Source organism: Rhipicephalus microplus, chromosome 8, assembly GCF_043290135.1.
Source record: "Rhipicephalus microplus isolate Deutch F79 chromosome 8, USDA_Rmic, whole genome shotgun sequence".
NCBI classification, from domain to species: domain Eukaryota; kingdom Metazoa; phylum Arthropoda; class Arachnida; order Ixodida; family Ixodidae; genus Rhipicephalus; species Rhipicephalus microplus.
In genome coordinates this window covers 12,391,777-12,408,438 of record NC_134707.1, presented here as the reverse complement: position 1 = coordinate 12,408,438, position 16,662 = coordinate 12,391,777, and the positions used below count along the sequence as shown (strand labels likewise).

Sequence of the window (16,662 nt, the reverse complement as noted above, 5' to 3'; positions counted from 1 at the left end):
GCTAGCCTGCCTTTGCCTCGGGCTGGTATCCTTATTGCAAACACTTCAAATTTTCTCTGCTGTACAATGCATTTTTTTTTTTGTTGTTCTGAACCAAATATGCTGACGCGACACCAAAATTTTAGCGAAACGAACTCTCGAGTGCCGTCGCGTCAAAATGCGACCGCTCTGCAGGCCTATGCTTCCTGCTGTCGGATCATTCATATGACAAGAACACTGGTAGCAAATAAGCTGCACATAAAACTAGGAAATCAATTTCATTACAGCAGAGTCACAGTGTATTAATTTATCGACATACATGTATATGTGTACATCGAGGGTAATAAGCAAGCAAGGCTCTGCAGCAATAACCTTCTACACGCGGATCAGAGTCACTCCCCAGTGAGCGCCATCTGTCGCATCAAGCGGAAACATCCCAGGTGACGAACAAAATCTGAACGCGCCGCCAGGCGCAGTGTCATCACCTAACTTATTCTTACACCGTGGTGACAGTCAAGCAACCTTCAATTTTGCTTGGTTCTTCGGAGTTCCTACAGAAGACACAGTAGAAACTTGAGAAACCCTCTGCATGCAGTTCGGCTAATAAACTATTTGATGCCAGCCACCTGGACTTATCTGGCGCTCGCGTACCGGCAACAGCTGTGCTCTAAAAAAATGCTTTTACTGTGATAGCAATTATATGGACACTCTTGGCTAATTTTTGCCATCGCCGCCACGTCCCGAATGTATGTGTATACATATATGCACTGTAAGCACATTTATCGCACGGCATCGTTTTTACTTGTACACAACCATCATCACCTCTATTCTCTCTCGTTGCTGTTATGGGCCTAGGCAGACACAATGAAATAAACGCTTCTGCTGGCCTTGCATGGTCAAATCTTCCTGCGTCTTTGAGAGTGATAGAGGTGGGTCAAGATCCCGATGTCCTAATAAGTTCGTGTCCCACTTGGAGCTAAGATCCTGTCGCTACTTGCAGCCGGCCACCTGCACAGCTATGCAGACAACAGAACCAACACCTACCCTTAACGCTATCGCACCAATGCCTGCGGCTTCGCTCCCTCCATTCACTATCACCAGCCCTCAGTGTGAACCACTCACGTTCGCGGGTCACCGCGGTGACATCGAGGACTGGCTCGACTTTTACGACAATGTGGGTTCAGCCAATCGGTAGACTAAAGCAGAGAAATTGAGCTACTTTCCATTCTGACAGGCGCAGCCAAAACGTGGCATTTCAACCAAGAAACTGACTTTGTCAATTGGTTGACCTTTGCCACTAAGCTGCAACAGATCTTCACATGATCACCAGGCCCTTCAGAAACTGCAAAAGAGAAGCTGGCCCCGTGTGTTCAACTTGCATATGAGTCCTACACTTTGTATATTGAGGATGTTTTGGCCCTGCGTAACCATCCTAACAGCGATACGATGGAAGCAGAGCGCATTCACCACATCCTTAATAGAATCAGCACAATTGCATTCAACGCCTTCACTCTTTATAATCCAACTGCTGTTGCAAACGTCATTTTGACATGCCAATGCCTTTACCAGTGGCAGTCCCCCCACCTTCAACAAAACAGCGATCCTTGCCTTATGCCTCGTTCCTATTTGAAAGCTCTTATCTGAGAAGAACCTTGACGCATGGAACAGCAGTGGTCCACTGCTGTCTCAACTCCACCCACACCCTTTAACCTATGGAATCTTGAAAAGCAGGAGTTGGCAACCATCACAACACAGACAGCGCCGGTCGCTCCACCAGCAAGGCCGCTGCCCACATACGTTGATGTAACCTCCACGATGACACCGACAGCTCAAACTCACATGACCGCGATTCCGCCTGCTGTGGTCACATCTGGGCCTGCTGGCATTACTTGTGGCCATTTGGCTTCTCTGTGAGATGGAGTACCTGCTGCACCCTCATATCATCTGTGGCGTCCATCCTGTCCCATTTTTTTTTTTTTTTTTCAGTATCCCTGTCTACATATCTCGTTACTACTCCTAAGTACTTGGATGCTACATAGATCTTTTTACAAAATTACGAATACAGCCCACAAATGGCTGCATTCACATTGACCCACAATTCAACAGGGTCATTTATTGGTACTCTGAATGTTTAAGTCCTTCCATGAAAAATACTTTTACACAAGACATTCAGCATTTGTGCAAGGAGAAAGGTGAGCTATATTCACATACCAGAGCAAACTTGCCCTTAAGCATTGTGTGTGAGCATACTGCCCAAGCATGTTCACAAATGTAAAGTGCTCACAGATAGATATCTTGAGCAATACTAGTCATTATGCCAAAATATAAGTCTTGTCACTCACTACTTATCTGATAAATGGAGGCAAAGTTGTATATAATGCAAGCACTCGAATCGAAATTACATTGGAATGATGAAAGCAGAAAACAGTAGAAACAAAGTTTCGTGCATTAATTAGCCCCAAATCGTCAGTCCATGGGCACAGTATATCAAGCAAGCTTCCTTCAGTTTGCAGAGGTTGCAGAAAGCATCTCGCCCCGCCGCGTTGGTCTAGTGGCTAAGGTACTCGGCTGCTGACCCGCAGGGCGCGGGTTCGAATCCCGGCTGCGGCGGCTGCATTTCCGATGGAGGCCGAAATGTTGTAGGCCCGTGTGGTCATATTTGGGTGCACGTTAAAGAACCCCAGTTGGTCTAAATTTCCGGAGCCCTCCACTACGGCGTCTCATAATCATATAGTGGTTTTGGGACGTTAAACCCCACATATCAATCATCAGAAAGCATCTCGGCAAAAGGGGTGCAGATGAATAGTGCATAATAGTACAAGTGGCTGGTGAATATCAAAAGCCACAAAACAATGTTTCAGATCTTGTTTAATACCATCTTGCTCCAATTACATATAAACATGCCACTAGACAGGTATGGCTCCATGGCTATTTGAAAAGTGGAGGGGGGAATTGATAAATTATTTTATGTGGGGGAAAGTGTTGCACAAGCAAAAATGGGCGACCCTTAAACTTTTTAGCTACTTTAGACGAGCAGGGCTCATCCTGCCCTAACTGTCCCCAAACTAATTTGGACGAGCAGAACTCCTCCTAGCAGAATAGGTACCGCCCTCTAGCGTTCAGACAAAGAAGCGTACCTTTACAGCTTACATTGTGCGTCATCAACTACATGGCAGCATTCGCTAGAGGATGTAGTTGTCTACTGCGACATGAACATGGTTATGTATGAAAAGACTGCAACAATGACTGCAACCAATGCATAGCCGGCCCGTGAACACAAAAAAGACGCTATTCATTATCGTGATCTTTGAGTGATGACAATTTGGGTACATATACATTAATAAACTGAAGCAAGACTGAAGCCATCCTGCAGCGCTTGTTTGTGTCTCTTCTCTTCGTCCAGTGAGTTTGTGCGCTGTTTCTGCCCATAATATACAGTAATACCTAACTACTAACTACCTCAAACTCGCCCATTGCGAAAAATCAGCTAGGTTGAAGTTTTTCGCGGCACCGAACATTTTTTTTTATACGTCCCATGTACATTTTTCTCTTTATCTTGAAGTATTTTTGAGTCAGCTTGCAGATAACTTGCCAGGCCATTTCACAAGATTCGCACAATACTGCCACGCCTGAAGTCAGTACTTTTTTTTCTTATTTATCCGACCCTGCCACTACATCAATACTTTCCACGAACACGAAGTGTGCTATTTCTTAGCCCAGTGACATATCAACTTTGTCAAGCAACCCTTTGTCAAGCAGCTGGAGGACTTTTTGCTAGGTCCGAGTATGACTGCAAAGCAGACGAGTATTGGGCAATTTTCTCTACTAAATAAAATGGCAGTGCGGCAAAACCCAGCTGGTTAAAGTCTCTTGTATGTTATTTTTATCTTTTTTAAACCCACACGAGAAGAAAAATTCGAAACTGCCACTTAAGAGCCAGTAAGCAGTAGCGCTTTTCTGAAAAGCTTTCATTTTTCCCGGCGATTAGCACAACTTTGCTTATGTCGAAATTTCCCCTGGTTTTTAAGACTTCGAGTTAACGAGGTATCACTGAATTTATCTTGTGTCTGAAAGTGAAGACAGTGACGACAGTAAATCGAGTAGCCACCCCCCCCCCCCCCAGCACCAAAAAAAAATTTCAAGAAGGATGGGGGGGGGGGGGGGGGGGCTGGTGGTTACCTGCCATTTGTAGGTTGTGGTTTAGTACGGAATTAACGAAACTCTTTGTGGTGGCTGCACTTCATGGGAAGCGATACATATAGTTAATGAAAACGAGTGTGGCACATGTAGCACTCTATTGGTGGTTCACGATCAGACTGCGATTTTTTTAAATCGTGTGCGCGCCCGTGAAATTGAACGATTGGAGTCTTTCGGCGCGTGAAGTTCTGGACACAATTCAACATAGCTTCTTTGTAATGCGACTAATAGAGGCAGTCTGAGAAGTAGTCTGCGAATTTCTGTGATGGTGCTTGCTTCCGTTAGCCCCCCCCCCCCCCTTTTCGCATTATCACATTAGAAGCACGTATCTTTGGAAGTTAATTTTTTTTATTTGGAAATGTATATGCTTGTGTGCACTGCGCATCACATGCTTCGATTCTCAAACTCTCGAGGCTGCACAGTATACACGTTTTACGCAAGTGCGGTCCTTGAAAAAAAAAAATAGATAGTATTAGTTATAGTGTGGTACCGCTTATAGAGCGGATATTCGAGACTCCCGCGACTTATTTTATTAGCGGTCTATACTGCAATGAGTAATGCACTTTTGCATGCTTTAAACCAGTAGAATCTCTAGGATACGATTATGGTTGATACAAATTTTGCAGTAATATGAATTTTAAAGGGGTACTGACACAAAAATTATGGCCTCGTATTTTTTTTTTCTGTAATGTGTTCCTGGGGCCCTGTTAGCCATAACACGAGACAGATTTTGGCAGCGCACGACACAATTAAAGGCTCGGTATTGCTAACCAGTGTCAGTTTCGGTATCAAAAACGACAAGCCACCGGGTGCGTCCATCACTACCGAGTTGGTGCAACATTTGACCATGTCAGAACACAGAGCTGCGAAGCACTTCTGTGCTGATCAGATCAAAAAAAGTGCCGCCATATCCACGAAGTGAATGATGATGAGTGAGCGAAGCTCTAGAGGAAAACCTGGTAAACCATGAATCCTCCGTACATTTTGCCCACTCGATTTTATTACAATGCTCCCCCCTAGCGTACGTCGCCGCACTAAATCGAACGATTGCCTTCCACCAATGACACGTGCCATATGTGACATCATTCCTATTTTATAACATCTCACATCTTTCATCATCAACTACAAGTACCGCCGTCTAGTTTATAACATCTTGCATCTTTTCATCATCAGCTACAAGTCCCGCCATCTAGTGAGCACTGAAAGAACTAAACAAGAGGTGGCTACATGCAGGAGACGGTGCCGCCATCTAGTGAACACTGCAAGAACTAAGCGAGAGGAGGCAACATACAGGAGACGGTGCCACCATCTAGTGGACACTGCAAGAACTAAACGAGAGGTGGCTACATACAGGGGACGCACAGCCCACGCCTTAAGGAGCTTCGCCCCTAAAAGTTTTTTCGACCAGGAAACTAGACATCAATGTAATCAAACACAAAACTCAACTTGTGCGCCATGGCCATGGACTCTCGAGCAGCTGCTGAAATATAACCTCTTGGAGCAAAAGAAGCTATGATGTCATCATAACTTGCTGCAGCTTTGTCACGCTAAGGGAGTAGGGGGTCCCCAAGAGTCCTCTTCGAGGGTGTCAATAGCGTGATAAAGTCCATTGATTATGCAAACTTCAAAATTATTTAAAACACCTTCGAAGCTATATTTGCTGTTGATAATTTGGAGATGACAAGCGCATGTTCACGGGAATCGTTTCTGCAGACTGTCTCACCCACAATATTTTGTGTCAGTACCCTTTCTCTTTAAAAATTCATAGCCGACATGATATCCAAAAGGAAAATAAAGACATTCAATGCACTGCCTAGTTAAACCCAACTATTCCTTAGCATCCTTTCTTTTTTTTACAATGTTCAGATTGACAGTACACCAGGTTACACATACGATTGAAAAGGAAAGAGAAGTGAAGTGTTCACAAAACTCTGTCTCCACCATTGGAAAAAAATGGCTGAACAACCACTTTATTTACTGTAGCTAGCTGTCTCCTACCCTTTACCGTTAGCTAGCTTTTTCGCACCATCATCAGCATCACAGCTGCACGCAAAAGCACGCCATGTTGAAGATGATAGTAGGGGCTCGCTTGCTCGAGCCATGTCACGAATGACAACGGCACATGAAAGCACCAAAGTCTGCTTAGGAGCAGTATTGGCGCAACAAAGCAGTTTGCTTTTGCTGCGCCGTCCTGCTTCAGACTAGTGCAGCACTTCCACCTCTGCATCACGGTGGCTGCTGTGCTACAGCAATTTTTAATGCTTCTGCAAATAAGGAAGACTAAAAGAACATGCGCCTTTCGATAATTTTCATTGCTCATGCCTGCAGCTGTGGTAAACTGCTTTGCAGAGAAAAACTTGCATCAAATGCGTGTTCAGAACACGCCAAATTAAACACGAGGTGAGCTTCTAAAATAAGCTGTGGAAGGAAGACCACTGACAGGAGAGCACCGAAAAGATCCTCTAGTGGTAACTAACATAGATAGAGCTTTCCATGGAGAAACCTACGAGTGTTTCAACCGGGCTGTACGCCTAGTAGTGGTGTCCAATGCAGCAGGGATTTGACCAAGGTCCTGCGGCGGAGCTGAACCAGCATCTTCGCCTTGACCCAACTTACGGGCCCTCGTTCGACAGCCTCTGAAAAGCAGGCAATTTCATCAACGAATCCACAATTTAATGGTGTTACATATTACATATGATGAATGTTAAAATCCTTCCGCGAGAAATACTTTTACGCAAGACATTCAGCATTTTTGCAAGCAGAAAGGTGAGTCATGTGCAAATACCAGAGCAAACTTGCAATGAAGTATATTGTGTGAGAGCATACTGCCCAAGCATATTCTTTAAAGTGTTCACGGGTTAAAATGTAAAATCTAAACTTTTAGCATAACGACTAGTATGGCTCAAAATGACCAAACCATGTCGCGACAAATATGAACATTAAATGTAAAGTTAGATTACGTGAGCACTCGAGTCTAAATTATACTGCAATGATAAAAGCTGAAGACAGTAGAAACAGAGGCATCTGCACTGCTTAACCCTAAATTATCAGGTTTCATTCCACGGGCACAGTGTACAAGCACGTTTCCTCAAGTTTGCAGAAAGCATCTTGCCAAAAGAGGTGCAGATGAACAGTGCAGAATAGTACAAGGCTGGTGAATACCATAAGCCACAGAACAGACTTTCACATGCTGTTACTACCTTTTTGCTACCATTACATGCAAACATGCCACTAGCCAGCGATAGCTCCACCCATTAAAAAAAAGTGAATGGGTCCAATTATTTATACCAGTTCCTAGCAATCGATCCAAAATGGAATGAATTGGAAACCAACTTGGATATAACGCTTCAATGTGAAGGACCTATTGGATCACACAATTCCGATTGGTCATTCCAATAGGTCCACCAGTTTTCGATTGGTCTCTCAATTGGAATGCTTGTCAGTCCAATTGGTTGCACACATACCACTTGGTACACAATTGGAAGAGTTGATTCCTATTGGCCTCCCGATTGGAATGTGCACATCCGAATTGGAAAAGACTTTCCAATTGGAGCAGAGCCTTTATAGGAAACATTCTAGTTGTAAAGAGATCATGCTGCAAGTGTTGAACTGGTTGACCTGGTGGTAACCACTTAATTTCAACTGGCTGACCAGCTGAACACCAGTTCTCTTCCACTGATTAACCCTATGAAGTGCCATATGCAAGTTCTGTGAAGTCAGCAACTGTGGTGGTAAAAATTTTGTAATATTTTTGAACGTCGCATCAAATTGCTGAAGTGGGCGAAGTCGTGACGATGGGCTACGCCTTTCCCCTCCCTATGGCAGAGAAGGGTGGTGAGGCAGTGAAATGGATGTTCGAACCCCTGCGACTTCCTTATTATAGCACGTATTCGGATAATCCTTGCGGCAACATATGCACATAGCAAAAGTGTGCACATTTCTCTTCATAGCAATTTCTGGACCTCGGGGTAGTTTATTGGCTCTTTAAGCTTCCCCTCTAAAGAAATCCAAAAACGGTTTAACTTTTGTGAGTGTTCACACTAGAGCATCAAATCAATCACACCACAAATACAGCTGCACACTGTGTACGAAGGCCGCCATGAACAATTATATCTATACCATCCTCTTCATCACTGCCTTTCCTCCTCAACTCCCGAGACATGCCAACATCTCTGGCGATCGCAGCGCTCTTCCAAGCACACATTACAGCGAGATTCGCCCAGTCACAGCCTCAGAGATCGCAGGCCGACAGAAGGCATGGAATCATGAAAACCACACTGTGACTCAGCTAGACGCATTTTAAACTACTTATTGACAGCATGACATCCTCCGGTAGCAGGACGTCGCCCAGACTCTTGATCTGATTGGCTGTGGAATGTGCGGAAGGTCGGCTGGTAGTATGGCGACGCCTGTCACAGCCCAGTGCGCCCGTCAGCACGCACACCGTCTAGCAACAGAGATGATTGCGGAGTGGTTAATATCTACTCCGAGAGGCGTCGCCATACTACCAGCCGATCTTCCGCACATTCCACAGCCAATTAGATCAAGAGTCTGGGCGGCGTCCTGCTACCAGAGGATGTCACGCTGTCAATGAGTGGTTTCAAATGCGTCTAGCTGAGCCACAGTGATTAGCAGCAATTCGTAGCTTTAAAGCATTGTAATGAATTACAGAGTTTAAACAAAGAGCTTAATTCAGTCTGTAAATTACTCTTGAGAATAAGTCTCCTGGCCCAATGTGTTTGTAAAGAATCATCAAAACTGTTTCGGGGTCCCTTTAAGAGCTGAACATGGCAACAATATTATAGCCTTCCCAATAGCTACCCTGCTTTTGCTCTTAAGAGACCTAAACTGTGCTGCAAGAAAGTAATGACCTCCCTCCAGCTTCTATATTTCTTTGAATCCACCTCGAAGTTTCACTTTGCCAATGCCACTGGAGTTTCTAAGAAACTAGCTCCTTGATGCTCCCACATTAAGAGCACTAGGAAGAAACCTCGTGCACATAAAACTCACTGGTAAGAATTGTGCCAGTGTTTTAAGGATCGCACTACATAGAGTGCACCTCAGTGTGCCTCCTCGAGGTAGCTAGTGAAACATGCGACCTCCACACTTGCACGTGCCCTCACCTGACCTAACCAGCGAGATGTTGCAACTAAAGGGAAGGGACCGACAGCTGCCCAGAACACAAAATGAGATGACTGCATGGACGAAAATATTGTCCCTCATAGCAACTGAAACCAACCCTATATTTCTTGTGAAAAGTGCATATTTTTGTTCCTTCTAGAAAATTGCAAAAATAGCCTGTGGCAGCACCTCGTGGCAGAAACTGCCGCCAAATGTGCCTCAGCGTGCAGGTGCAGTCTAGCCCGGCCGTGGCCCCGTGACTTCATAAACTAGTGTACACGTTCAACAATTTCTCAGTTAGTATCGAAAGGTTATTTGAATTTTTTATAGTAACAGATATTACTACATAAAAATTTACATATATACCTGCATTAGTAGTACGCATCAAAGTGGCGCTGCCTTTGCATGACGTAATCATCCCATGCTCATTAGTGCGTCTTGAGAAACCATGCTCATTAGTGCGTCTTGAGAAACTTTTCTGCTTGCCCATAAAACCGAGCACGCAGTTCGCGGGTCGCAAAGATTTTAGAGCGTCGTGGTTTTTCTATTTACAATTTGTCTCAGAATTGACATGTACAGCCAGTCAGCACGGCTGTGCATACCAGTGCCAATGTTTTCGGTAACATGGCTTGGCTCGTGTGTCGAGAGAGTAACGACGATGGAACAACTTTGGGCGCAGGCGCACACAATGCGGTACAAATTTCACAGTGACACAGTGAATTTTCACAGTGACGGAGACTCCTGTGAAAGCAGAACTACAGCATGCACAAGTCGCTAAAAAGGCTACCGCATCGCTGTAAATTCTCAGCGTTGCTAGATGAAAGGGCTCATCTGTGTTCAGAGCTTTTTAGATAAAAAATATTGCTTATACGACTAAGTGCTATTGGGATTAATTACGGCAGCTATGAACACTACAAACTTTCAGAGAAAAACTGGACCGAAAAAAACCACTCGTCAGTCCCTTCAAAGGGAATGCAGATATAACAGCCAAGGATATGCTATATACAAATATTTACCAGCAGGCTTCCCTAAAAAAAGAAAAAAAACTTGAAGTGCGAGTGCACAAGAACTGTCATGGTCAGTTTGCTGTAATATAGCCACCAAGAACTGAAAATACAACGCACATGTACAAGTTCTGTAGCAATGGTTTTAACGCGTACAAAGGTGCTATTCCCATTGCAAGTTTGGAGGTCGTTGCACTGGCAGCCAATGTGGAGTTTTGCGAGGTTGCTGCATTATGTGGCAGACTAACGCGAGCACCTGCCTCAACTAGGGTCGTCCCACGATCCTTTTTTCGGTGAGGGCTGCACAATAGACACACAAGGCGAGCGGTACATTGTTTGGGTGGTATGATAATGTTACAAGAAAACATTATTTAAATGTTTTAGAACCAAGACTTACTGAACACTCCACTTTAAGGAAGCTGTATCTGACACTGCAAAATTCTGACAGGACTTGATAAGACATGCTTGGGCTACTTGGCGATTTGGGATCGACATATTTGCACCGCACAAGAAAACGAGGACATGCTTTATACCCACTTAACGAAATATTGAGTGTCTGGCTGTGACGCAACAAATAGCACACTTGTACTGTGGTGCGCTGCTTGCTATCGTGTATATATTTCCAGCGTTTTTGCTAATAAAATTTAGTTGAAGTCTGCGCTCTTTCCTGTACATGTCTCTTCCTTCTGTAGTTACGCCGTAAATATTCATTTTCTTGAACTGCGCAAATATGTTGAGTCTGACAGGACAAAATTTGGCACTGTTTTCTTGCTTGTTATAATCATGAAACAACTAGCCCAACCCTATACAGCCTTCAATACTAGCAAGGCCACGTTTGACCATGCAGCAATCAAGAGGAGCCTGCAAGAGGATGCGAAGCTAGGCCAGTTGGTGTTGCGTTCGTGTTGTTGGCACTCGTGTTGTTACTTGTTCTTTCGGAGTTCTTGTTTTTCCGCGCTACCGTTCATGTTTAATTAGGACACCACATATCTAAAGGTACGTTGGACATACCTGAATACTAAAAGCTAAAGGTACATCGGACGTACGCGGAACCAGGAGTCTAAAGATACGTTGGGTATGCGCGAATCCCAAAGGCTTAAGGTACTGTGCGTCAGTCGCACCCGCAACCGCGAGCCGAAAGATACGTCGGCTATCGCGATGTAGTGGCGAACGCACCAGTCGCAGGGTGGATCGTGTCTATCGCATACCAGTTTGAAGAAGACCGACAAGAAACGAGCCGGGCGAGCACCGCCGATGACAACAAAAAACAGCATCACATGGTTGACGAACGGTGTCGTGGTCGGTAGTGCCAGTTGTAGACTTCTGTCAATCGCCGGTGTCAATGCTTCTTGAAAAGACCACTGACACGAAACCGAAAACGTGATAACTTGTCGGATAGATTTGTGTAGGCCTTAACATCAACGATTTTAAAGTGCGTGTCATGTCACCTCTCTCACTGCATGCGAAGCGCGCCTTCAGTTTTCGCATAAATGACGAACCACCACCTGTGTCAAGTTTGTGCTAGCTGCCACGATCCTTGTGAGCGTTCTCTCCTCGCAGACCTTTTGAACGGAAAGAAGGGGGCAGACTCGCACGGAAGTTTGCCTCGGCAGTGCATTTTTCTGGAAAAGCGGGGGGGAGGGGAGGGGCGGTTCGGCTCATAGTTGCAACCTCTGATAGAGGATCATAGCAATACACCTAGGGCCTTCGCTGCAAAAGTGTGTCTGGGAGGTGCCCATGTGAATGTGGTTTTCCAGTCTCCTTATAGCCAGTTGAGTTTGCATAGAAACCATTCTGGGTGCCGCCTCATTTGATACTCTTTGAAACCGCAACTGCGACCGTCTTTCAAAAACTAACCAGCGTGCGTGAGCCCGCTTTTTTTTTTTAACTAAGTGCTATAGCAGGGTGTCTACCAATTTGATAGTTCTGAATTGCCCGACTTTTCCAGGTTTTTTCATGATGATTAAAAGCAAATTCCATGACCACCACATCTGCTTAGAAAATTCTGTGCACTGAAAACAAACCCTCGAGAGGTAAAAAAAAATCAGGCGCTCCATATAAAATAAGTAAACATATTTACCAGATGCACTATGAATGTTCTGAGCGCGTGCGGTAAATGTGAAAAAAGGTTTATATCTGGCCAAAATAAAATCCCTGAGCCAGGCAGTGAACAACTTAGCTGTTTGATGTTCGGAAGAACCAGGAAGCAAAGACACAAGTTAAAAGTAACTGCATATGTAAGTTTGAAGGAGCCTGCGATAGTCCAACAACGCAGTCAATGTTGCTAGGAAACGTAACAGCGGTACCATCTCGTGGCATCCATGTAAAAGGAGGACACAGGAGAGTGGCCGGTTCTGCCACTGGAGTATAACCTAGTTTACTATATGGCTGCACGCCCCGCCACGGTGGTCTAGTGGCTAAGGTATTTGGCTGCTGACCCGCAGGCGCGGGATCGAATCCCGGCTACGGCGGCTACATTTCCGGCGGAGGCGGAAATGTGTCAGGCCCGTGTGCTCAGATTTTGGTGCACGTTGAAGAACACCAGGTGGTCGAAATTTCCCAAGCCCTCCACTACGGCGTCTCTCATAATCATATGGTGGTTTTGAGACGTTAAATCCCACATAACGATCAATTATAATGGCTGCAGCCCACACCACTTAGGATGTGGATGGGATTGAATTAAATCGCCCTGAACTGCTGTATTTGACTCAACTATTTAGAATGTGGATTGAATTAAATCTGACTCGACCAGGATTGCTGTATTTACTATTTATTGAGGTGCCCGCCTAATTTGTGCACCTCTAGAATATACTTTAAAAAATGAATAACAACTACTCCCACACTCTGTGTACCTTGCCTTGACAAGGAATAACGACAATGTTGCTAGAACAGGGCCAACTGCTATTTTTTTTCTATATTTTTTTGCTTTCTTTTTTTTCTCTGATGAGCACATGCATGTTTGTATTCTGATTCTGGGCTCTGACACTTGAAGTGCAGCGAAAGTTCTCAGACGGCTACAACGAAATCTGGGGACAGCGTTTAAAGTGCCGACATATGAATATGTGGTGGCAAGAAGGAATCTGTCAAGGTGCAACAGCTTCCTTGATTCCACAGATCAGTCACGAATATTGGCACGTTACATTGAACTACGTCCCCTTCTGTGAACGTGACGCTGAAAAATAATTGGAGATTAACAGTTGGCACGAGACGTGAGCATGCGAAGTAGGGGTGGAAAACATAAAACGCTCTGCTCTTAAAAGAAGCTTGCATCATGCCTGAACCTAGAATCCAGATACAGACGACTGGACATAGAGTGAACAGGACTGATAGGACGCTTCTGACAATGTACTCTCGCTACTTATGCCACGTATTTAGGTGTACTGAAGTACGCTGTGCCTTTCTTATGGTTTCCATTGTGAACAAGGCTCCTTCCCTTACCGGGTGTTGAAACGTCAGTAAACATTGTGTTCTATGGGTCTGTGTATCCTTTCTTGTTTACACTAAGAAGCAAAAGTTATGAACTTTTTTTTTTTCACACGCCTTCTAGCAACTCACTGTGCCCCACTGCAGTGGTCTAGTGGCTAAGGTACTCAGCTGCCGACCCGCAGGTCGCGGGATCGAATGCCGGCAGCGGCCGCTGCATTTTCGATAGAGGCGAAAATGCTGAAGGCCCGTGTGCTCAGCTTTGGGTGCACTTTAAAGAACCCCAGGTGGTCGAAATTTTCGGAGCCCTCCACTACGGCGTCTTCTCATAATCATATGGTGGTTTCGGGACGTTAAACTGCCCATATCAATTAATCAATTAGCACCTCACTGTAAATGCCGTTGAAAGAGCGACTTCCTAAGCTTTGATCAATGGCAATGCTTATTTGTGTGACTGTCACACAGAACTGCAGTCAGTTTCCATGAACTGGCCAGGTTTTTCAGAAATTCCATTACTTTTCCAGAAGGGTCCGAATTCCCTGACTTTTACAGGTTTTCCAGGTTGGTAGACATCCGCTATAACCAAGCTTGAGTAGGTGAAAAGGTGCAGCGTCCAACGTATCTTTCGCCTCCCTGATACGCGCTTCCACGGTCCACTAGGTCAATCGTGGGAACAAACGACGGACGGGCAGGACGGGCTGGTCGAATTTGGAGGCACTTGAGTGCAGGCCCGCGAGAAAGCGCGACGGCCGACGCATCTTTAGACTACTGGTTACGGGTATACGCGTCCGGCGTATCTGGCTCTCGGATTAACGTCCGACGTAACTACCTCCAGACAAAGCGATTACGCCAAGCAAGCCACTCATCAGAGCACCCCTACGAAACTCAGTGGTTAGGCGCTAAATTTCAGGATTGGTAATGTTACTGAATACCATGGTACCTTACACAAGTTACTGCGTGCCCTATTACAACAGTGGACACAACACACAAGCTGAAACGCCCGCCTTCAAGCGACTCCCGTTTCGCGCCAAGTGGGCGCGACTTACCTCATCGTTGAGGCACACTGGAGGCAGGGCCTTCGGGAAGCAAAACAACAAGTTGCGGAGTGCCGGGAAAGAAAATGCTGGAATACGACGCGCCGTTAGCGAGCCGCATGGAGGAAGGAAGCGAGCAGTCTTCACAAAATCAAGGTACGATGCGCGACCACCGTTTATACGATACCACCACATACGGTGACATACCACGGAACACGAGCGTCGGCAGGGTTGCCAGGTGGTAGGAGAGCAACCCGCCAAGTTCAGGCCCATTAGTAGCCCCAAAACAGCCAAACGTAACTCAAAAATAGCCCAAGATAGCCAAAGAAAATAAATTCAGATACAACATCTTTATTTATCATAAACTGGCACAAAGCGAGTTCATATACGAAGAAAACAAATATGCAGTGTATTAAGAGACAGATCAAGCACTTGAAACAAGTAAAAGAGGAAAAATGTGGTTACATAAAAAAACTTGTGTTAGGATAAGTGAGGGTTCCCTCCCCAGTAAGAAGCAAGCTGTGGGCTGTCCCGATCATGGAGAAGAAAGAAAGAAACACAACTTTATTTTTAAAAAATGGCCGGCGAGTTGTTCAGGGATCTGGGCAGATATCCCCGCTCTTGAGGCCACCGCCAGAGCTCAAGAGCTCTGGCGGTGGCCTCGGCCATTGGCCGTCCAGTGTCATATCATATATGTCATATATCAGCCTTTGTTATAAATATATTCGTCTGTCACAAACGTTATTTGCCTATACCAAAGCTACGACAAACCATCTGATATGTGAAATAATTTTCTAGTGTCGACAAATAGCCATTTTGCTAGATACTGCAAGATAATTGGTAATTATATAAACGGAGGTGTGTAAACTACTCTAACAAGCACACTTTCACCCTTCTACTTTTTGCAGATAGCTGCGTCCGTGATAACGTATGCTGTAATTCCTCAGCACACAACTCAAAGCCTCAAGAAGGCACTTGACACCATTGCGTGAGAATTATTCAAATAAAATACATACAGCTTGTCATGAAACTGGAATCAACATCTGTCGAGTGTCCTGAATGTCCAACAACGCAAATATTCTCAATAAACATTCCCACGAACACTGACACTGCCTTTACTACAAAATATTTGCTTTTCAAGAAAGAACATGAAGAATTTTCTACAGTCCTATAACTACATTGTGATATCACCAACACCATGGCCCAATCGATGATGTGGCAATATACTCGAAAAGAGGAAACAGCTGAGTCACGTTTGTAACTGTAGTGCACAGGTAAGCAAACTCACCCATGAGGTGACTCCTTCGGACTAAGGCCCATATTCACAAACCAAGCTCGGCCTTACCTCAGATCTTCCTCAGCTTCCTGTATTCTCTGCATGCGTTATAAATGTACGAAAATGGTAACAGGGTGAAAGATATGAGTAAGGTGGGTTCATGAATACTGGCCTACTTTGTTCATTAAGTGCAGCGAGGTTTAAAACCGATGGGGAAAACTCGAGGAAAAGATGACGTTGGTTTGTGAATACGCGCCTAAGACAGCGCCATGTATCTTACTTTAGGTGAGTCCAGGTGAGAGGGATAATTTGGTGAGTGTGGCTCGGGGTCAGTTTGTTTGAGCAAGATTTTTCGTGAGCCTGAGTGTGACTGTCTCCGGCTGAAGAAAATGTTTGTAATTCCGAGTGATTTGTCTGAGTGAGCCCTGAGCCTGAGTAAGCTAGACTTTTTTTCGCCATCCTATTGTTCAGTAAGGAGACGCTGTTCGTCGACTTAGCTAGCTGTCTGTTGGTGCCACTCACAGGTCGGCGTTCGTGTGCTTAGTCTCTGATAAAGTCATGCGTTTTAGTCTCATTGTGTCCAGTATAGTGATATTTTGGTGAGCTTGTTTCAAGAACATTTTAGTGA

At 45.0% G+C, this 16,662-nt stretch overlaps 1 protein-coding gene across 1 annotated transcript in view; it reads right to left on the bottom strand.

Moving 5' to 3' along the window:
- Nucleotides 1-14,995, bottom strand: part of LOC119164140 (uncharacterized) — a 38,639-nt gene extending 23,644 nt beyond the window's left edge. The window contains exons 1-2 of the mRNA XM_037416250.2: nucleotides 14,771-14,995; nucleotides 6,684-6,812 (exon numbers count right to left, since the gene is read on the bottom strand). Of these exons, the coding sequence (XP_037272147.2) occupies nucleotides 6,684-6,812; nucleotides 14,771-14,775 (134 nt within the window). The 5' untranslated portion in view covers nucleotides 14,776-14,995. The remainder of the gene's footprint in view (nucleotides 1-6,683; nucleotides 6,813-14,770) is intronic.
- Nucleotides 14,996-16,662: the final 1,667 nt, after the last annotated feature.